General features: G+C 39.6%; 1 protein-coding gene across 1 annotated transcript; it reads right to left on the reverse strand.

Annotated features, from left to right (window-relative positions):
- Positions 1 to 18,727, reverse strand: LOC306705769 (pituitary adenylate cyclase-activating polypeptide type I receptor-like; the record flags this gene model as incomplete). The annotated part of the gene is made up of 14 exons (XM_079172613.1): positions 1 to 204; positions 1,427 to 1,468; positions 2,120 to 2,249; positions 3,804 to 3,887; positions 4,994 to 5,085; positions 5,212 to 5,281; positions 5,922 to 5,982; positions 6,470 to 6,623; positions 8,368 to 8,500; positions 8,662 to 8,759; positions 8,844 to 8,944; positions 9,052 to 9,162; positions 13,858 to 13,954; positions 18,686 to 18,727. 14 exons carry the CDS (start codon positions 18,725 to 18,727, stop codon positions 1 to 3), a joined length of 1,419 nt encoding a protein of 472 aa, XP_079028739.1.
- Positions 18,728 to 24,510: the final 5,783 nt, after the last annotated feature.

A 24,510-nucleotide genomic window follows, 5' to 3' on the forward strand; every position in this document is an offset into this window, starting at 1 on the left:
TCAGGTTGGGAGGCTGATGTTGGCGTTCTCCGCTAGCGGACTGGACATTCGTATCTGGGAGCTGCTCTTGCTGAGGATCGACAGCTGAGTCCCGCCGTTCACTCCGCTGCTGGCCAACGAAGGGTGCCTTTGCTGCTTCAGGTCCACAGCAAAGTACCGGTTCACGGTCCAGCTGCGCCATTTCCTCTTGATCTCCGACTGCACCTTCAGGGAGAAACTTCACAAGGTCATTTTTTAATGTACTTTAAGCTGTACCAGCTCCACGATAAGGTACAGTACACTTAAGTTGTGTAAGTGACACTTTAATATAATATTAATGTATTTGTCAACAGTTATAATTCCCTTGAAGCATTCGTAATTGGTGTGTAAACAGTTAATGAAGGATAGACAATATAATATATTAAAGCTTTAATCACATAAAATAAGTCTTCATCCATTACATCAGAGGTCAGTTGACAATAGGATTTAGTTTGTCAGCATTGTGGAAGAACGGACCTGTATTGTATGTTTCAATAGGTTTAGATTGGCTAATTAATTTGAGAACAAGGCCTTACAGAATTACAGCACTTTCTTTGAATACTCATTTGTCAAAAATGAGTGATTGTTGTTCTCTGTCATCAGCACACTGTTTCTGGTGTTTGTGAGACTCAAAAGTGTCATGGGCAAAGACACTTAAGTCATGGAATTTAAACTGTTTGAAATCAAGAGTCATTGATATTTCAAGATTTATATTTACATTATATTTTGTAATCTACAGTAGATTTGTAAAACTCATAAAACGTGAACGTTTCATCAGGGGTAGCTATTTTTACTTGGGGGCAGATGCACCTACTACAGATTTACATTCAAACTGTAATATTCATTATAAACATGATATTAATATAATGTAATGTTGTTTATTTGTCAATGAAGCACTTATTGTAATTTAATTTATTAACTAGCGTTTGATAAATCACAGTTTAATTTGATGTGAGATTGAGAACATATGCACATGAATACTTTATAAATATGACAAAATGAATGCATTTAGTTAACAGGCTCTTGTTTTTTTTCCTCTCATCAATTGAACAAATGTACGCTAGCCTTTTATATAAGATGTGATGTTATAAGTAGGCTACAATTTTCCTTTTTTGGCTCAAAGTTGTACTGCAGCCATACATGTTAAATAAAAGACCTGTCTTCGGGAATGGCTGTTATAAGTAATTTAATGTTTGTATATATTATACATGTTAAATAGAGAGCTTAAAGTAAAGTGTTACCATTTGCAGTATTTAGAGACATCTATCCTAAAATATGTTCAAGTGCTATGTTCATCAAAAATAGCATTAAGAGCATTTCTGGTATTTCTGGTAAGTATCAGAAAAAAACAGAAGCCGAGTAAAATATCATAAAGGGAAACTGTTTGTCAATGGGAATAAAAGCTTACCTCTCCATTGAGGAAACAGTAAAGGACGGCTACAACAAAGCCCTGAGGAGGAGAAAACAGAACACAAATTAGAGAAAAACAGCTTAAGATTGAAATATGCTTTCTTTTTAAAAAATAACTGCATCCTTATCAGCAAAGGCTAAAGACGTATCAACAAGAGTGACTGTGGGGATGGATATACTTTTAAAATGTTCAACCATCTCTATTAAAAGCTATACTCCAAAGTAGTGTGTGCTGAATGGCAGAAGGAAGCGTTTGAAAAAATGTCAACTTCAGTATCCAGGAATTGTAATGTGCCATCAGTAAAGACCACGTCGTGTCTACCCTTCTGTAGAATGTTGTAGGACATACTATAGAGCTGCTGGTTAACAAAAAGTTTATATTTCCCTGTAAAGATTTGTTTATTATTTTAATGGTTGCATAGGTGTCGATACCTCAATATAAACTTTTTTGTGCCTGCAATTGCTTGGAAAAACTTCAAAGCCCTACTGCTCTCCTTCAACCATTATTGGAAGAGTGTAAAGCTCGCTGCATAGCTGTGGAAATCAAGGTCAGAGGAGGTTTGATTATCGCCATCACTCTACTAAAGAGCCTCTTTTTATATTGTTTACTTTGAATATTTATCATCGCGTTATGTTCTCTCATTCATCGTCTCATATTTCTCTTAAATTGAAACCGGACGTTCGAGCATACCTGGAAGGATCCCAGTCCCAGTTCAAAGACCAGTCTCTCTCTCTTGCTGACATCTTCAGGTGAGAAGGCGAACACAGTGTAGTGAATACCAAACAGAGGGATGAGCAGGAGGGTGGAGCGCGCCAGACGCCTACAAACACACACACACACACACACACAGTTTAATAAGTCATGTGTTACTGATGCTGGACAGCTGGACGTGATGCAAGAACAGAGCTAATGATGCAATGTTATGACACATTTTTCTGACAGCTAGTGTTAATATTCAAGTTCAGTCAAGACAAATGTTTAAAATGCAGGCTCAGTCACAATTTTATGATTATTTTAGTGTTCACTTTTAAGGATAAGGCGGGAGATATTTTTTATACTTCTTATTGTCAACAAATCAATAATAAATTGATCCCACTATCAGGTATTGTCTGTGTAGCCAAAGTCTAATATCTTATTTATATTTGCAATAGAGCTCCATTGTTGTCCAAAAACTATTATAAACACATTAATAAGGGGGATCACTTGTTTCTTTATCACGATAAACCTGTAGCCAGTAGTTTATGAGTCAATTCCACATACACTGTCTCACTGACATAAACACTCACTAGAGCACTAATTATTTACTTATGTATGTTAATAATGCCAAGCTTTTTCAGGAAATATATATAAAAAAACCTTCAGTAAGATCAAATTGATATGGGGATGTGGTAAGGAAATCAGAAACTAAATAGTGTTGTTGAACTGAGTTGGTTCTGGTCCTTTATGGGATTTTTTGACAATAAGAATATAGAATAAGACAAGTCTTATCCTTTAAATCTGAGCTTAGATTTAGTGTACTAATCCGTTTTTAGGTGAAAATGATCACAAGATTGAGACTGAGAAGAGAAACACACAACTGCTGACAATTACAATCTATCCCTGTGGTCATATAGAGTATTAATTGTGTCCTTATCTTAGCTGTGTCTGTATCATGCAGTAAAACATAGTGTCTGACATACAGATAACAAATGGAAATACACAAAAACAAACAACAAATGACACCTTAAAATGATGCGAGGCACACAGTGCAACACAGAGGTTTTTACAGTGCAGTCCAGTGACCCCCAGGGGTCCTTGATGAGCAGAACAAAGCCATCATACTCTGAACGCTTTCATTGGGAGATGTAAGAAAATGTACTCTTATCACCTAAAAGTGTAACATTTTGTTTTGCTGTCTTTCAATGATCACCAGATTAACTTAATGCTGTGTATATGTACATTCTTGTGTGTCTACCATTGTGAGGACCGGTTAAGTTTTAGTGAGGACAATTCAGCCGTGCCCACTTTGGGCGGAACCTTCAAAGGCCTGTTGGAGAGCTAAGACTTGGTTTAAAGGTTCACGTCAGAGTTAAGTTTAGGTTCAGTGATAGTTATGGTTAGAGGCTAGAGGATGTAGTATGTCAATAAGGGTCCCCACAAGTATAGAAGTACAAACGTGTGTGTGTGAGAAAATGCATTTAAGAACCCCTGGTGTAAAGCACACACCATATACACACATGCAGTCGACACTCGACAAACACGCACAAACGTGTGTCGGCGGGCAAACGCACACACACGCACGCACGCACGCACGCACGCACGCACACACACACACACACACACACACACACACACACACACACACACACACACATACACAGACACACACACTTACAGTGTGATGGTGGATAACTCTGACATCCTGCACGAATGCTGAACAGCCTGTGTGGGCTCACTGAAGCATTTCTGAGCACAGCTGCTACACAGCACAAAGACAACACAACAATACAACAAAGACAGAGACAGTGTCTTTAGGGACACAGACACACAGTCTCACACAACACACACACACACACACACACACGTTTTCACACTTGGTCACGCACGCACAGGTCTAAGCAACAGATGAGAATGACATTATCTGCAGAGCCTCAAAAGACGCCGTCCAGTGGGAGCAGAACAGGAGCGATGTCTGGCTACAGTACAACTCCATAATGAGGTTCACGCTTCCTGCCAACAGGTACTACAAATTAATATATTCTGAAAAGTGTCTAAGATGACACATTGGAGGTTTAATGATACGAATGTGAAAATAAAACTGTTATGGATAAAAACAACCCATTATATAACACATGGTTCCTTTCATTTAGTACGAGGTAGTGTATTTAAAGGGAAAATACTGATCCACAGAAAAAGAAAAGATATTCTATACTTTCTTTATCATCAACAAATCCCATGAAAAGACCAAAATCAACAATGTTTTAGTCCGTCTCTCAATACTTCCAACTTCTCCACCCTGTCAGAGGCGCTCAGTCCCAAGTCCATTTGTTCCTTCTGCAAATCTGTATATGTAGTTACATTTATGTTAAGGACTCATTCATTTGGGGGACTACTTTAGCTGCGGATTAAGACACATTTGAGGCTCTGGTGAGTATTTACAGCATGACGATGTACGTAAGATTGACCCAAAATAAACTACAGGGCTCATGTCTCCTGTAACAAAGGAATTTTTCATCCAGTGGAACAGTCTTGTCTCATTAATGTGTTTTTGATTGTTATGTTTTTAGACAACAATTGAGCTCCTCTGCGCCGAAAAGTAAGATATATCAGGCTGTAGATACACAGGCAATCCTTGTTAGAGAGATCAGTACATTTTGGTTTCAATATTCTCATGGGATATACTGACAATAAACATTTTTTTGTAATATTGACAGCCTTCTTTAAGCAAAGGTGAATCACATGTATTTAAGCTGCAGGGTTGTTTATGTGCTCAGCAAACTAGAGATCTTAAAATCCACTTGATTTTTCATGTGCCATATTTTTCTGAAGACTTTGGAGATAATGAATTTTCTAATTGGAACTTACAGGTAAATGCTCGATTCATTCCCTCCGATGTCAGGGGACTGCAGCTTCTGCACCAGGATGATGATTATTCCGACGAAGAGGACAAAGTTGATCTGAGAAAACAAATAACATAAATCTTGTTGTCATCAATTACACTACAGTCGGTTAAGCAATAGCAGAGCATGTGTACAAATGTATGTACAAGAAAAACTGAATGAACACATTAGCATCCGTTTTACCATAATGGAGGCCACGACTGGTCCTTTGATCACCCACCAGAGGGCAGTGTTCTCATTTGTATCCCAGCATCTGGAGGAGGAGGAGGAGAACAGTGGGTTTCAATTATCATTCAACACTCTATATCAGCACTTGGAAAAAAATAGCATCATACAATACGTCAAGCAAGTGGCCATTTGCAGAATAAGGACGGTGGAGGAAAGGGTTGGAAAGGAGAGGAGGATGTAAAATGGAAGCTGGGCTAAAATCATGATTTAACCTTTTTTAGAAAAATCTGTCTAATAATTCTAAATGCTGTTTATTTGCTTACACTCACATAGTTTATCATGTATTATGCACAGTAAATTATAAAAGATAAAGACGAGCTGACACTTAATTCCATGCAACACATGATCAGTTCTTAAGGAAATGATCAGATCTTTTCAATGATTTAAAAAACATTTTCAGCATAAATAAAGGATCTGTGGTGTAACAATGAGGGAAGTTAATTCCCTGATCTATCCCCCTAAATGCCTGAACTTGTAAATCCCCTCCTCATCTAAAATTGTATTACCAGGATCAAAACGAGATACATTTAAGTTATCTTATTTCAATATTTGGACATGAAGGTCTCTGCCTTTCTGCTCTCAAACAGTGTGTTCTCAAGTGCTTTATACGCTATGAACAACATGGTCGACATGGAGAGAATGTAAAGTTCCAAGGGGAGTTATACCCAGTGTCATCAAAGTGGAGACGCAGAACTGCCCAGACAGTGACGCAGATGGTGGGAGTTCCTGTAATAACAGTAATCATTAAAAAATGGAAGAGAATTATGAGAAAATTGTCATAATGATACTCTATCATAGATTTATATTTATAGAATGCTGACATGTTTGTCTCAAGACTGTAATGCTACTTTTATTATTATTAATATGAATTGTATTTATTATATTTACTGGCAAGTTTGGCTGAAATCTCAAAGATCTTGGCAAATAAATGAATAAATAGAAAGCTGTTTTAATGAGACCTTCAGGGTGAAGATGTACGGTATAAGTGATGAGAATCCAGAATACATGTTTTATTCAGTCTCATTGTGCCATCTCTTTTCCTCTAAGCATTACAAAATTGATAATAACAATCTATTTTTTTCCAAAACGGGTGGAAGTAAATTACTTTTGAAAGTTGAAATTGTGGCATAAACAGCTGAATTTACAGTATGATTAGACAGAAAATGTGCAACTTTTGACCATTAATGACAACTACTCAGGAAAGGTTACTCACCCCATCCTACAATGGTGTACCAGTAGAAGTAACGTCTCTCAGGAAAGAAAGTCTCCACCAGCAGAGTGAAGAGATACAGACCTTCAATGAACAGCCAGAAATAGTTGGACATGACGCAGTAATGGAAGAAAATCATCACTGTTTTACACGCCACCTGCACAGGGGGAAACACAAGAGGAGGGAAATGTATTTTATCAGGGATTTTAACATCTGAACTCTCACTTAGAATGAAGTGCAACAATATGGTAAGATGACATCTATTTTTGTGAAGAGTTATTTTGAATAACTAGTTGTTGTTTTTTTATAATTTCTTTTCACATTTTAATTAATGGTTTTACATAAATATATATATATAGTGTACTATTCCTTCAGTTGGCTAGGAGCAAGATAACATGATTTATGCTTACCTGTAATTTTAGTAATGATTAAGGTTGGCATGTGATATGATGATGAGGTGATGTTTCATGATGTTGGCAGTGTTCACTAGTCTGACTATGGAAATTGACATTAAAGTGGACCTTAATTTATCCTGACAACATTAACCTCGTTTACCCACATCCTGGAAGTAGTTTTAATTAAGTAACTACAAGTTTATCGTTAATGATAAGAGTAACCACAACCAAGTACATACAAATATGAACGGTACCGTCAAGACATTTGCTAGACCCTCATAATTACAGGTATATTTAAATATGCTCTTGATATAGGAGAGAAATTAGCTTTCTTGGTTGTTTTATCCTCATTAAAAGAATTTTGCTGCAGCCTCAAAATGTAGAATCCATGTTTAATGGCCCACCTTTCTTTTAAAAGCTCAAGATGATAAATGTCAGAATGACAAACGTCCTTATTCCTGTAAAACACAGTGTAAACAGAGATCGTTGTTCCCCGATAAGACAGGGCTGCAACTAACTGCACAACGCTGCATTTACCCTCAACATGTAGCATTTAGCAACTACGTGTGGATTAAAAAATGCTATCACAGCCAACAGTAGGGACCCACCGACGATAGGCTACATGTCAGGTGGGTCACTGTAATCTAATGACATCATGTTAATGAAAGAGTCCATATTGTGAGTGTGAGGTCAACCCATTACAGCATGGTACAACAACGCCACCATAGTGACCTGTGATCGCCATAGAGACAACGGTAAAGCAGTATATTTGAAAAAAAAGGGCAGAGTAACCATTGATATGTTAATGAGCCTCGAGGAGAAGATTTCCACTGGCCGTGCTGAAGCCATTAGCGTACCTAATTAGGTTTATTTATCAAGCCTGCTTAACAACACTGAGCTGTGTGTTGTTACCAGACAAAGGCTAAGAGCTTGTTCTGCATTCGTAATCAGGGAATATTAGTCGTCTAATAGCGTGTTTGCTTTTTGTAAAAAAATTTGCATGTGATTGAAGTTCCTTCAAAGGTGCGCATCAAACAGTGAAGACTGGAGGAGAAGTGTTTCAATCCCTCTGTCTGTGAACTTCTCGTTGTATCTCAAACAGACCACGCTTGATCATATTTTTACACGCATGTTTTCCTTTAGAAAATGAGTTGATGCACTTTGATGAAATCCTTTAATTATGTTCTCTGGAACCTATTAACAATATTCTTGACAACATTTTGCCGCTGCCAACACTCTCATACTGACTCCAAACCCTTCCAGCAATCAGAGAAGCAATCATTTAGAACAAGAAAGGCTTCATTTTGGCAATTATCTGCTTCAACTTTACAGTATTGAAACATTCAGCCTTGTGTACTGAAAATGCATTGTTTGCATATTTACCAAACGGGTCATAGTTGCTTTCTTTAATAAGAAATTTATTGGCAAGACATGTATGTATGTGATGTGCGTACTACGGCTTCTGAGTGACCACACAGTATAAATGAAGTAGATGTCTTTACTGACTGTGTGTACGAAGCAGTGGTCGCTGTCTTCCTGAGCGTACAGCACGCCATCCTTGATAAAGACCGAGATGGCTCTCAGGATGAAGGACACAAACAGGTTCATGTGGATGAAGTTCCTGGTGCAGTGGAGCTTCCTGCAGAGAGGAGAGAGCGCACGAGTGTACACAACGAGGCTGTGAAGGTGGACGAGTTGGCGTGATGACTTTTAGGATTCAAATGGTTAAAGAAAAGCATGAATAAAACCTATTTTCATATCATGTACCAATTTTGAGAAACCTGAGTTTGTGACGCTCACCGGAACCTGCAGAGAATGACCATGGCTGTAGTCAGAGACACCAGGGATGTGCTGTAGCCAACTGTGTACAGGGCCTTGACTGAGGCAAAGTACGTGTCCTAATGTTGGGAGACAGAGGGTTAGTCATGTATGTCTGTGACAAATGCAATGTGAAATTCAATATGAGGTTAAAGAGGTTGTACAAGTTTAGTGATGTTGTCAAAGAAGAAGCAGACATCCACGTAGTGAGGGAAAGGTTCAGACCAGCCTTCCTCCGTGCAGTTACGACTGATCCTCCCCATCTCTGAAAATAAAAAAAATAAGCCTCGGGCTAAACTGAACCGAATGAAATTCATTTTTTTAAATACAAATGAGATCAAATCAAATGAGAGACACAGCTGATCTCCTCACCATCCTCAGGGTCCATGAAGTCGTGGAAGAGCTCTGGACAGTTGACCACCACAACTTCGCCAACATTGGCCGCCTGCCAGCAGGTCAGGTTGTCCCACATCCACGGACACACTGAGGAGACGAGAGAAACACAAACACACTGAGGTCAGTGTAAAGCTCCTGGTGGCATTTCTGTTGTAATGAAAGTGATGAAATGATACTGACACAAATTCAATTGAATCATTTGTATTCAAGGTGATAAGGATTTAGAGTTTAATTTCCAAAGATATTGAGCATTTTCCCCTGACATCCAAATGGACAAATCTATTCCTTTCAAATTGTATTATCTGTCTTGAGTAATAAGAAAAAAAAAAACAGGGCAAAAAAAGGTCATTTAGCCCATAGTGATGAGCGCACAGTAATATTTGAAGTTGAGTCAGATGAGATCAACTTTCTTTTGTCAACTCAGATCCTTTCGCATTTAAATTTGGCCGCTGGACAGTAAGCGGACAACGTTACGAGACATTTTACAATTAAAATCAACCCTGACACTATAAAAATGAGGGGGACAAGGATAGGGTTTTGAGACGGGAGGGAGAAACGTCCACCAGTGTGGAAATTTCCCCCGTGGCTGGGAAGGTAACACACGGAAAACAGCTGCCTTATGCAGCTGAAGACGGCTCTATGAGAGCAGTGAGGGTGAACCAAAGTTGCAGTCCACAAAGCTGACGAGCTGAAACTCACTATAAAGCTCCATAAAGCTGAGCACTTATGAGCACTTTTATTCTTCTTGCAGCGCCACCATCACATATAAAGGGCAGAGCGTGGTGCTTGGCAGGAAGAAGCATGGCTGTCCAAAAATGTCATCACTTCATTACTCCTCAAGCTCTATCCTCACGCTCAAGGCGTTCTAGAGACGTTAAAAAGATTGTGCGCGTCAGGGATTTTGTGTAATTGATTGAACCTGAAACTTACACATTAACTGAAACTTCAGACTGAAATTCATGTTATCACACACACACACACACACACACACACATACTCGGAAAACTGTTTCATGTAAGGAAGAAGGAACGAGTTCAAGGCAAATGTCCTTCTTATATTAAGCCACTAGCAACGATCAGCGTCTTGTCTTCATATTACTGAGCATGCTGTTGTTGTTGCTAATTAAATTTCACCACTAACACAGCCTCCAACAGAATATAACCTCCAGCACTCGAAAGGCGGCACAACATTTAGTACAAGATGTTGATAATCACGGCGAAGTTAAATGGCAGAGCAATGTAAGAGATGTAATACAGAGGGGTGAGTGTTTGTGCAAGCGTTGGAGCGAGAAGTCATCGTGCATTAGCTGTGAATGGTTAAGTAGTAGCAAAGATTTTTGTTTACGTAGGTTGAACTAGATTTTTACACAACTTACAAGTTACACCTAAACCTTTTTTAATGTCAATTTCATCTGATTCTATCCAAACTGAACGTTTCATCTCAACGTTATCCCAAACAAGCTTAAACTAAATCTTCCTCAACCCATTTCCATGTCTTGTTTTTGTTCTGTTTCGATCTCCCTCTGTTCATCTTCCTCAGTCATTTCCTGACTCAGTTCTTACATTCAGTGCTGCCTCTCCCAGCTTTGATTTCTCCGTCTCTCTTTCTTTCTTTTCATGCTTCAATGATGTCCTTTATCTCCAGCTACTCCCCATCCCTCCACTCTCTGTTTCTCCATCTCTCCAGGTTTTACCACATTGTTTATGCTCGGGTGGTTTTATGGTGCTGCAGAGGCGGGTACAAGTCCAATCGTGTGTGTGTGTTTACATGCATGCATTTTGAGGCGTGTTTTTGAGTATGGCTGCATCTGTGCGCTGGTGTTCCTGGACATGCATTTGTGTGTGTGTGTGTGTGTGTGTGTGTGTGTGTGTGTTTGCAGACCTTTCTCTACATTCTGATTGGCTCTCTAATCTGTTTTGGTTCTGTCTGGTGAGCTGGACACGAAGCCAATTACCTTTTAAAGGGCAAATCTGAGCCAAATGAGCAGCACTGAGCTACAGAGGTAACCGGCTTAATAAAGCACTCTGTCTGCATCACTGGCTATCTCACGCAAAATCCTACGCTGAATGGTCACCGGGCTGCAAAGATACAGCATGGCATCCACACACAAACTGCACATGCATAGTGCAGAATACGTGTACACAAACACACACAGACATTTTTTTTCTCATTAAAGCTGATCTTATCGGACGACTGAATGAGATTTGTCATGAGGTGCAACGGTGGCAGAATACCAATCAGAGCTAATTTCTCTTCATTCATTTTTACTTCAAACACTAGTCTGAAAGGAAAGACATGTCATGAAGATCCTGGAAAGATATGCATGAGTGGATGTGATCCATTTGCTTTTGTGAGAATCCTACAAATGCTTAAAAAAAAAAAGAGCTGCCAAATTTAAATAGAGCTGCAACTATTTATATTAAGCTTTCTGTCGGTTATTTTCTTAATTAATTAATTGTTTTGCCAATAAAAAGTCATAAAATAGTAAAAAAACACCCATCACTACTTCCTGAAGGCCAAGGTGATATCGTCAAATGTCTTGCTTTGTCTGACCAACAGTCCAACACAAAGTTATTTTACAAATTTTACATAGTGGCAAAACCTAAGAATTACTACTTCCAGATGCATCATGTGATGCCATGGGGCCCGGAAAGACCTTTTCCCATAGACTTAAATTGGGAAAGACACATCAGTAAATCATTTTTTTTTTTTAGATAAATAAACTTCCTAGTAGAAAACATTTAAATAACTCTTATTTAATCATTTTTCCGAATAATAAAAAAAAAAGTATTATCCTTCCTCTGTTCATGTGAATGAGACAGACCTACTGGGAGGCAAGGTTAGAGGAAACGCTGAAGAGTTCTTGCTCAAATTTTTAGTTCTATGCTCTATTTCCCAACCGGCAGTCGAGCCATTTTGACTACATGCGCAACTTTCATGAGAATGAAGTTTTCCCCGTCTCCAATGTGGCATCCACTTCTCTTTATACATCCATTATTTGTGCATGTGAAGCAGAAATGCTCTTTCGCAAGGAGTGCTTTCTTCTTGTGGATACTGTTGTGCATGCTCGTATCACATGCATACGCTTGGTTTTAATGTGTGCTAGACTAGCTAAATACCCTATTAAATAAATAGAAACAAATATTTCACATGCTAAACATCTCCCACTTTGTTATGGTTCTCTTTGGTCCAGGTCTCTGGATACCTCGCAGTTCTACTATTTTTCAAGAGGCTTCATTGATGAAAATGTCCTCACGACCAAAAAGACAAAGTCTAGCTGCTTAAAATTAAGGACTACACTTGTGTCATGTAAAACTAGAAGGGTTACTATGAAGAGTATTATGAGCTTTTATTACATGTACATTTTTAGATTATGTGCAGTTGTTACACTCTGAGTTGCTTTACAGAAACCTTTCACTGAGGATCATTTAGTTCTGAAATAATAAACACTGTGTATAGGCTATTCATTTAGCAGTGTGCTAAATTCAGCTACACTGTGATTACAGCACCAGACAGCAAATCATTATGTAGCAATTTCACACGGCCGGCAGACTAATCTGAGGCCAGATCACCTCAATTAAAAATATAATAACAAATAAATCACGAAATATGCTTTTAAGAGTGGGTCTTAATAAATCTTCTGACCAGGCTAAAAGCAGACGACCACCACCTATCTCTTTCTCTCCTTTTTATTGTTTCCCTGTTCTCCTTTTTTTAACTTTCTCAACCCCCATGATTTCTGCTGACCAGGCTTTTTTATTTGCTATCAGCAGAAGGGACAGGAGGAAACAGAGATCGGTGAAAAGTTCAATGCAGGCGAACATGTGTGATTATACAGTCTGAAAAAATGGCACAAAAACAAGCTGTAGAAGTTGCAGAGGAATACGGGAATAAAACAGCGTGTCTGATTCAATCATAAATCCTAGAGTGAACTGACTTATACGTAAAAATGATTTAAAAACTAAAATAAAACTTAGATAAAGCACTGAAAAGAGCATATGCAGTTTGCTGTGTGGCACACAGGAAGACTGAAGACCAGACCTTTAAGATCTGCAGATGAAAAACGAGTTGAAATTACAGCTCTTCTCCTCTTCTAACTTGTTATCTTAAATCTTTAAATCTTTAACGCTTCATGTTTTTTTCAAAGCGTTCCGTGTCTTGTCAGCGAAGCCATGAGTCACAGTGCACTCTGGGAGATGCAGTCTGTTGGGCTACTTTGGAGCAGCGGGAGGCCTGCGTATAGTTGCTAATGAAAACCGCAATCCATAGCCAAGAAAATAATTGCTTCCAGGAATCACACACCAAGTTTCCTGTGTTTTGGGAAAAAAAGTATGTGAGAAACGTGAAAGCAGCTCAGCGTGACATTACAGGCAGACATTTGGTTTGTGAGCTGTAGATCACCAGATGGTCCGTCCTTTATAGCGCCCTGTCAAGGTGATGTATTGTAATACGAACATGATAGAAAACTGCACTCTTTCATCCTTAAAGCCCCTCTATGACCTTTTCAAAAACTGATTGGATGAACAGAAAAATGACAGATAGTAAAATAGAAAAAAACAGAGCCTGTTTTCGTCATTCGTTCTCGGAAAGTTCGATTACATTTTTGTAGGAGATGCACGACTTTCATCTGCAGCAATGTGTTTTCTGAGCAGCCCAAGATGTACACAATTAAATCGCAGCGGCAGAGCCATGAAAACCGGAGGCTTCTTGCCAAATTGTGCACAAAGAAGGAATGCCAGCAGAGGAGCACACATGCATACTCGCGGCCACATCCTCACTTACCTAATTCAAGGTCGTCGCTGGGGTTGTGCAGCATGATCCTCTCCATGCATTTCTCATGTTCACGCTTGTTGATACAGTGCTCGGACTCTGAGGCCACCTGGAGAAAATAAACAAAAACACACTCAGTGTCACAATAACTATGGACTGAACTGAACCACTGCATCCATTGAGAACAGTGTTCTTCTTGCTCTTTCCAAGAGGCACGACATGAACACAACAACATCTGCCAATGATAAAATTATACTTTTTATGTGGTGTTAAAGGTTTCTGTATTTGTGTTTTTGTTTGAGATCTTCTCATTTGCTTGAAGTCGGCAGAGCTTCGTCAGATAACAAGGTGATGTCAGTTACTTTCCAATTCAAACTTAGCAAATTAAGAATTAGAATGCTTTGGTTGCCAACACTGTCACTCAAACGTGAACACACACACACACACACACACACTGTTGAGTTGCGTACTTACATTATCCAAAAATGTTTCCAAAAATGTTCAAACCTACATAATTTGTAATTTTAGTCAAGGTAACAGTTTTTATTTGGATACTTGTCAATGGTGTCATTTTGCCTTTGCACGTGTTGTGTTATTGTTATATTTAATAATAACATTTAATGATATTAAGAAATACTATAGGGATTTAAAAGGGGCTTTAAAGCTGCGCTAGTCAATACCTTTATTCTAACAATGGATAAAATGACCACATGTAATGTGAAAGGGGTCACTCATAATAACAAACCCACAGAGAACGATCAGCTGAAGTCGCCTCAGGAGAGTTCTGGCGTCTTTGAGCTCATTGTTTTGGTTCACTCTCACTGCTCTCAACTACCTTGTTTGGAGCAGCAGGCAGCTGTTTTGAGTGAAAAAGCTCTGATAAACCCACTGAGCACCAAACCGCACAGAGTTAGCCACTAGCTGGTGAACATAGTGGAGCACTGAGCATCTAGAGAGAGAGAGATTACTCCCTCATGAGTTGGTGGAGCCCCAAACAGAGTTAGAAGGAGAGGCAATAAAACGTGTTAAGTGGTCAGAAATAGGACTGCAAATAAATGCCAATGTTGCTCTGTATCTGCTGGATGTGTAAATCAGTAACTGTTTGCTGACATGTTCAATGTAACAACACAATATGTCAATTAATACAGAGAGAAAAAGACCTTATTCTGTGTCCCTGTATTAATTGTTAAATATTTGACAAAGCATTCACGAGTAGCCGGTTTACCACCAAAATAACTCTCTTCCTTTAAAATGTTAAACTATTTTTTATGACTCATCCTCCTACAGAGTGATATTTTGGGTCTGTGTTCTTCAAAAAAAACATTTTGTTTCTATATTTCTCCTTCTTTGCTTCCTGAGTTTACAAGTTGGTGGCGGATCAGTGATTTTGTTAGAGGAGGTTCCAAACTGCGGTTCTCCAGAGATTTGCTAATTTACATACACTTTAGAGCGATCACATCAAATCCCCCTGAAACTTGTATACCACCCCCATATTCTGCCTCTCTTTGAAATACAGTGGAGTAGGTGTAGTGAGGGAAAGAAATTACCCGGAGGTAGTAGAGTTACTGCATGTCTATCAACTTCTCCATAACTCTTCCTCTCGTTCTCTTAAAGCCAATCTCTGTTTTTGCACCCTTAGCTTTGATGCAACCTCCCTCCTTCCCTCTCACAGTGAACTGATAGGTGCAATATGTCCCAGCCCGCTGAGCCATGGCTGACTCATCACTCTATCTCTCGGCCCACTAATATGAATTCACTCCGGGCCTCGCTGCCTCGATAAGATAGAGCATCAACCGACAGAGAAGATGTCCTAGGACTCACTTCCTTTCTCTATCGCACTGCACGTGGGCTGAATTTTAAATCACTGCATGAATGATTCCATTTGCCAGACAACATTTGTCAAATACTGGACGCTGGTCAGAAACCATGCTGGCTAAATAAAAACAAACACGAAAAAAGGAGATTAAAGAAGTCACTTTTTCATGTTGTCAATAGGGTTTGATATATTATTTAATGAAACACACACTGGCATTGCTTGAAGGAAAAAAACCTCTTTGTACCGGTAGCAAGCATTCATGTTGCAAAACCCCAGGTTACCAGCTAGGAGCCAATTCATACTGTAGGCAAGGCTTTCCAGAAACAACAAATAGTTGGATGCAGATGACTAATATCTGTTTGGCAGGAGTGCAGACAGGCCAGTAAGGTGACAGTATTAAATGTGCTCTATATTAATGTATTAATGTAGAATCCTGGATTTCAGGTTATTTTTGTTATACTATACTACCATACTATAATAACAATCGATATTTACTGCTGTTTTTATTGGCTAATCTTATGGCATAGACACACCTGCTTTTACACACCTCCATCTACCACACACACACACACACACACACACACACACACACACACACACACACACACACACACACTTGCTCACATCCCTGAAGAGTGAGCAGCTGTAGCTCCTGCTGACGTTTGTAGTTTTATGAAGGGGTTACGTGCTGTGACTATTTCTAAGACTCCAGGAAGTTATTGCTCCCAACCAAGAAATAATCCTTCACACAACCCCCCCGTAAAACAGCCAATTGTTATTTTTACACTTCTTGTACTGAGGCATAACTTTTAATTAGTGAGCCTTACAGGTGCTCGTTGGCAGATTTTGTTATCTTTAGTCTCAGCCAGACGAGCTGTTCTGTTTCCAGTATTTGTGCTTAGCTAGTCTAAGCGTCTCCTGGGTGTAGCTTCATATTTAACATACAGATATGAGAGTGGTATCAATCTTCTAATTTGAACCGCACTATTCAAAAAAGATCTTGGATAATAGATATTCCTCTAATTTGTAATGGTGCACCCTTTAGTAACCTTTAGCTGGTGCCATCTAATCCAGGTTAACTGAGGACTGCTAAATCAGGACAATGACTACATTGCATAGGGGACAGATCAATCGGTCTTATTTTTAAGTGTGTTTTTAATTTGGCTTTCCCAGTCACTCCTCTCCTCTCCATCGAACAGATGTCTGTCCAGATAAACCGTCCATTTGGAGGATGCAGAGCCTCTGAACGGAACCTCCCCAAGGCTATTTTCGAGGACCAGATAAGTGAGTAGCTCCCACAGCACCGCGCAGCACAGATAATAAAACTAAAATTTGACATTGCAGACCACTTGCCCGGCGTACAGACCGCTTTGACGCACAATAAGTACATCAGAACAGACGTGTCTGCCACATCAGCCGCTGAAGGTCAGCTTCAGACTGCACTGTGCGAAGATGTCAGCTGGAGGAACCCGTCACACATGTTTGGGGGCAGTGTTAACTTAAAGGTTAGAGAGATGTTTCTGACTACAATGTCACATTGTGAATTAATTAGTCTCCCTAGTGACCATCATTAGACTGGTACCAGTACAATCATCATCAAAGTCATAGATAGAGGATGATACCTAGGATGTCAGAGTCAAATAAACCAGAAACACTGTGTGTATCTGTGAAGCTTCACCAGGGAAACTGCTGCTGTGCTGCATCAGTGTGCTGTATAAAATTCCTCCCACGCATCTTGCACAACTCTTCCATTTTGCTTTTTATTTCAATGAGATGGCTAATAAAAGTGAGTCACAGCAGATGGATGCAGTAACAGCTCTCAGGTCAGCGGGGCCACCTGATATTGTTCTAACAGGCGGCCAGTTGTCTTTGCGCAGAGCTGATCCAGGACATGTAACTTATGCTGATGTGCTGAGGCAGCATATGGTGATTTCCACGCTTCCAGCGCCTACCACAAGCACACACCCACCAGAGTACATGTATGAAAATAAACCAAATGTGAAGATGAGAAAGAATAGGCTGATGATGGAGAAACACTCCCTTATACGTGGATATGGCTACACACTCTTGTATGCTCCTAAACCCCAGAATTGTCAGAATTGCCCACTTGGTAAGAAGTTTCACGTCTGCTCACAACAAGCTCTGTGGATTGTCTTGAGTAACTGGGTCATTATTTCTGGGAAGAGACATTGCTGTTTTTCAAAAGTATTTTTTTGGCGCTTTGAGCACGACAAGCCGAGTGTCATATAGTCCCATTATATTGGAGAGAAGGCAGACATCTCTACGGGCAATATCTCCAAAAACTAGGCAACTCACACCAAAACAATCTAGCTTGATAAATAGCAGGTAAGAAGACATTTTAGGGTGAACTGTTTCTGAGTGAATCTGCTCTTTAACACACTGTATCTCAGATAAAAGCACCTCATATGTATAATATATATAAATATATGATATTAACACTTTACTAACAATATATATTGTTTTAATATATATAAAACACATATTCATTTGTCGAAAAAGTGTGTTTATTGATGAGCTGCTATAATAGAACAAACAAATAATTTTTAAAACACCCTTTTTAAATGTCATTTATCATTTAAATTTAGTGAAATATGTTAATTTCCAGTTGGCAGTTGGAACACAGTTTCACAATTGCCACAAATCTTGCAGCATAAAATCTCATATGCTAGCTAGCAACACACATTTGACCATCGGTTGTTCATTGTTCATTTGCAACCAATAAGCCAGAGATAATATTGATGTAAGCTTAAATTCACAGACTTGTAAACTTTAGGCAGCAAAAGAAAAATACTGTTAATACCAAAAAGTAACATTCATACCTCAAAAACTGTTTTTAGTTAAAAAACTTCTGCGGGGGTGAAATGATTCTGCTGAGAGAATCTGACTGAGCATGTAGAGAGCAAATGTCATCACTTTAGCTTGTTTCTGATTGGTGGAGTGGATTGTGTTGCATTTGCCCCCAGTCTCCCCCGTACTGTAGATACATGCACACAAACTACTCACCAAGGGCAGCAGAAAGATTGCAGTCAGCAGGTAGCCCTTCATTGTCTCCTGTGAAGGGCTGGTTTCCAAAAGGCTCCACAATATGTGTGTGTGTGTGTGTGTCTGGGTGTGTGTGTTCACTGGGATGCACTGAAATTGCTCCCCTCAGCGTCTCCACAGCTCGGCATCAAGGGCTCTGAAATACAACACACAGAGGAAAAAAGGTTCTGAAAGACGTTCGGCAACTGCATCAGAATGATTGTGTTCTATTAGTAAGAGCCTTAATAAGTAAACTAATAGGTAGATATGTGATAGAATAATATGTTGGTATATAACATTTTGAGAGTCTTTACTAATATGTGATATTTTCATGTGTTTTGGAAACTCGAGTATTGACAATTTTTTCAATTTTTTAAGACTTTCAGTTTTTAAAAAGTGTTTTTCTTAAAATGATACCCTTGCTATGATTCAACATAGACACAGGACTCTCCCACATAACGTTACGATCCCACAGGTTCATGTAATAACCACGATTTTTATATACTTTCACATTTGTTTCTGAGAAATTGTGTTTTGTCCGTAGTTATGGCAAGGAGTTGGCTTAAAATACTTCAATACCCATGAGCCTCGGCTGCTGTTGCTATGGAGAAGAAGCCATTCACAGACACGAATCAGAGCAGTAGCGAATTCAAAGCGCTTCCTAGTTGCTGAATTCATCCCAAATTGACCCAGAACTTCAAACTGAATTAATTTAAACTGCAGGTTGTAAAATCAGCTTTCTTTAGCTTCCATTCGTCGTCAGCAGCGATCACTGATTGGCACAAGAGATATTAATCTTTCGTACTGTTTAGTTTTATGTCTACAAGAAAAATGAATGAGACGTTTTCATCTGGAAACCACAGACAAATCATCTTCAAATCATCGAACAAGACAATTTGTCGACTTAGTTACTTTATATTTCATCATAGGGAGCATTTCAATTTCAAAGATTATTCAACTGATAAAACTGAAGAAATAGAGGCCACAGTCAGTTGAAAACCAAGGCTGAAAGAAGGCAGTCGATTGATTAGTCGACTAACAGATTAACTATTTGATGCTTGAGTTGTAGTGATTTACTGCTTTTCTTTGTCTTATCTGATAGTAAAATGAGTATTTTGAGGTTTGGGGATGTAAGTTGGACAAAATAAGCAATTTAATGATTAACATGGGATATTGGAAATAGTGATTAAGAGCATTTTTCACTATTTTTTGATATTTTATAGACAAACAATCAATCAAGAAGATAAGAATAAAAGATGACAAAATACAACAAATACTTTTACTGGATTGTCCTCAACTCACACACAAGCAAACACACGTCTTTCGCAACACTTCAAATCTTATCACAACAGAATGCTACACTCATATAAACCCCCTGGATCAAATCACAGAGGAAGCATTTGATGTTTTTTCACTGAGGTTATATACAACCACAAAAGATGTGTCATCACCTGCGCTCTAAATTAGAGCAGACTCCTGAAGCAAAAGCATGGATTTATGAAGGACAAGTCGATTACCAAAGGTAAGACATTTGGAAGGATCAAATAAATTTCCTTCAATCAAATTTATAAGCATCGGGTCAGACCTTAAAACCCCGCCTCCCAACCCCCTCCTTTCATGTCTTACTCATCCACACAGCTTCCTGAAAACACAATGATTCACTGCAAACACAAAGCACACTGGCCAGCACCAGCAGAGACACAGCTCACATACACACACACACAGAAACATACACACACAACCACTGAAACAGCAAAGCACACACACGTCTAAGCTAGCTAAGCTAATTCATGCACACACAGACACATTCCTCTCTGTGTCTCTTCCCTCTAGTACCGAATCCAATTACCTCCAAAGCATCTCTCGGATGCTTTATCAAGTAATAGGACAGGCCGTGCTCAGAGGAAAGACCCTGAGATTTAGAGGAGGGATAACTGAAATCAAACTGTCGTGATGCACGTTTAAACAGACAAACACACATTCAGACAGACAGAAGGACGGAGAGAGGAACTTGTCAGACATGGTGTCAATTAGCTCCATTCATTTCCATCTAACCCAAAATGTCACAGCAGCCATGTGTCTGGAGGCCCCAAATTAAGCAGCGGTGCAGGAAACAACAGAAGGGGCCCACTATCAAAATTATCCTAAGAGCAAGGAAGCAGGAGAGTCTTTGCTTTGCTCAGCACAGGATGGAATTCTGTGGATCTTTAAAGGGATGCAAATTTAAGGAAAAAACAAACAAATGATGTCCAGTACCAGCAGTAGGAAAATGGAGGAGGTGGAGATGTGTGGGTTTACAGAAAGAACATTATTGTTTATTGTACCCAGTAGTTCTTAATACAAGACAGTATCCATCATGAGGATTTCTAATCATAAATAATGACTGAACCAACTGTAAGGCACTGCACCTGACAAAACACTATACAAGGAACAACCCAAAACAGACTCCAACCCTTGATGGGAAAATTGGGAACCACATCCACCAACACTGGCAAAGCAATATAGGTTGTGTAAGTGTGTGTGTGTGCGTGTGCGTGTGCGTGTGCGTGTGTGTGTGTGTGTGTGTGTGCGCACAAGCTGTGTGTGTCAACAGATGCAGATACACAGGAAAAACAAAAGAAGAAGAAGCTCTCCTCATTTATTCATCTATATTGTAAAGGGATTTTTAAAGATATGTCTGCACACATCAGCCTCCTCCTCATGTGAGTTGAATTCCTTTGAACATGGTGGTGCATTAATAATTCATTTTTACTTTAAAACGATCCCTGTTAGACAGAAGGATGCTTGCAATTAACCCAGATGCAAGTGTGTTAATGCCTGTAAAAAAGGGATTGCATGTCTGTCAGTATGCCAATCAAAATCATACAGTTATTGGCAGTTTTGTTCATATGTTCAATTGATGTTCCTGTTCCGTAATCACACAGGCCATAAAGGCTGCATTACAAGAACCGTTCATATTTAGAGTTAGGCTATTTTGTTATTATTTAGATTACAGCTTGCAAAATGGCAAACAGTTTGTGGGAGAACAATGCAACAGTGTTAATTACAATCAATCAGTGACAAATGTTTCCCCCCCTCGGTGGTGCAGAATCAATAGGGTTATTTTGACCATGCCTTTCCCCCTTTATCCTCGCATTCGTCAACGTTTAATTCATCAATGCATGTGGGTGACCTTCGCTTTGCACGTGAACAAAAAAAAACATCAGCAAGAAAAGCGTCAAGCTACGGAACACTCTCTCACACGGAATGCATCTCCAGCGTGCCTACTGGCATTTAAGAAGAAATATATGTTTACTTTATCATATAGCATCGGGCTCGGTGACAGCCCGCTTAATTGATCAGCCGCAGCAAAAGTCAAAGATATGAGTGAAAGCGCGCAGCACCAGGCGTGCAAAACAAGTCAGAGGAACTTACCGATGCGTAATTTTCAGAGGCGCAAATATCTACACAGCCATCGGTATTTACGGGTCCCCGCTGAGAATTATTTCGGAGAATACCTTGATTTACTCCTGAAATGGTTATCAGCCCGTCCGGAAAAAACGACAGACAGGTGCCGTTTCTGCTGCTGTTGCTGTTGTTGTTGCTGCTGCTGCAGGACGCACACACCGCGTTGGCTGCTGCGGTACCACGACGATGTGGAGGAGGAGGAGGCGGAGGAGGAGGAGGCGGAGGAGGAGGTTCCTTTGGGATTCGCACCTCGTCAGACACAGAGACAACAAAGTGAGACAACAGTTTAGTCTACAAACGCAACTGGAGGAGGAGGAGCAATGTTTTAAAAACAAGTCTCAACACTGGGATGTTGGGCTGAAAGGGGAAACCGTCGTCTGCATGTCTTCGCGTCAAATGCGTGGGACTTTGTTCTAGAAAACAAACTATTCATAAAACTCGGGCATTTGCGCGTGCGCCTCTCAGACGCTCCAGAAGGCATTAGGTCCGGTTCCCTGCTGGGTGCAATTTGTGAGGCACTGAGGCGGCTCCATGATGTGTGTGACTCACATCTCCACTAAAGTTTAACATCTGAATTATCGCATGTGTTCCACAATAATCCCAAAATGCTGGTCAAGCTGTACCGTGGCATTTTAGACCATAATGCAGTGATGTTCCCATGGATGGGATTTGTAGGGGCCTGTGTGGCCGCTGGCAATCCTGTTTACTTTCAGCACCATGGGCAGTGACCAAAGAATCGCCTCAGGGCATCGATGGGCTCAAAGCAAGAATCCATTACATTTCATCTGCAAATAAACAGCAGTCTGAATACTAAGAGCTGCTTTAATTAAATCTCAATATGATTGATCCATGCCAGGCAGAGTCTCTATATGAAGAAACTGTTACTGTTCTTATTGGAAAGTCAATCAAATGACTTCAAAGAGACCCAAAACGACAATATAAGAGACCCATACTAAGCACAAACAGATGCAAAACATCCCAACAACAATGGGCATAATGACCACAATGAGTACCGCAAAGATACAAAATATCCACAAAGAGCGGCAAAAGAACAGCAAAACTTAAATAGATACAAAACAAACAGAGAGAAGCAAAACAGCCACAAAACGAAGCAAGGCGACAACAAACAGACACCAAATAACCTCAAACAGAGAGAAAACAACCACAAAAAGACATAAAACGACCTCAAACAGGCAAACAACAACTACAAACAAACACACAGCAACTACAAACAGACTCAAAGCTAGGCGAGGGGCCTTTATCATGTATACAGGGGCCCTTTGTCTCATAATCTGTCCATGACTGTAGGCTATTTGGAGTTACAAATAGCAGGTACGTATTTATATTATTTCATATTAAAATGTCAATAGTTATTTATTACTTTATTGAACAGTTTGCAAAGCTCATAATGACCAAAAGCCAGGGCTTTTAAATGCGAGTGTTTTTATTCATCTTCCAAACTCCCCCCCCCCCCACCCCCCCTTATTCAGTTTCTTAAACTGCCCCTGGATCCAGGCTAGACAATTTCCAGCTATATGCAGGATAGTGTTTTGAGTGATTGATCACCCAGCCAGGCCTTTTGATAGGTTGGCCATAAATCAACGAGTCATAAAAAGTACTTAGCCCTGCCATGATGCGGATATTCTCAGAGAACAAAACAGAAGACAGGAAACACCACAATAAGTGACTTGAAGACATTCGCCCCTTATCAAAATGTATAAAAAAAAAAAAGAATCCATGAAAACGCCTGATTGGATGAAGGGTAGTGACGCATGTCTTGTGCTGTTCCCGGAAACATTTTAACACAGTTTCTGGCTACAAGGACATCAATGGAAATGCTCCCATTGAGAGAAATTATATTTTTCTAAGCTATCATGCCGTCAGCAATCTGTGGGCTATCTTTGCAGCATGATAGCAAGTAAGACAATGATGTGAGCCTTGTTTCCATGGAAAACACTCAGCTGCATCTTTCAGTGGCTCCGAGTGTTTTGGCTTTCCAATTCTGTATGAACTTTAGACAAGGCAGTGACACAAATGCAGTCTAACACAATGATGACAATTACAAACGGTGTGAGAGCAGAATAAAAACAGAGGAAGATTTTTGTAGATCTTGTTTTTTTTCTGGATTATCTCCACAGACATCGTCTCCATTGTGGTCACAGCATAACATAATCAATTTAGGGTTTGAAGGACACAGTGACATTGATGGTGAGTACCATAATTTAAGTGTCTGTCAGTGTCAAAGGGCCAAGCCAGCAACCTTCTAGCTATTAAATGGCCTCTTGATCCAGAGAACAGAATATGATTTATGGTTATTTCACATATTCACATTACAGCAAGCTAGGTATAGTGGACTGGGG

This window comes from Pholis gunnellus (assembly GCF_910591455.1).
Source record: "Pholis gunnellus genome assembly, chromosome: 14".
NCBI classification, from domain to species: domain Eukaryota; kingdom Metazoa; phylum Chordata; class Actinopteri; order Perciformes; family Pholidae; genus Pholis; species Pholis gunnellus.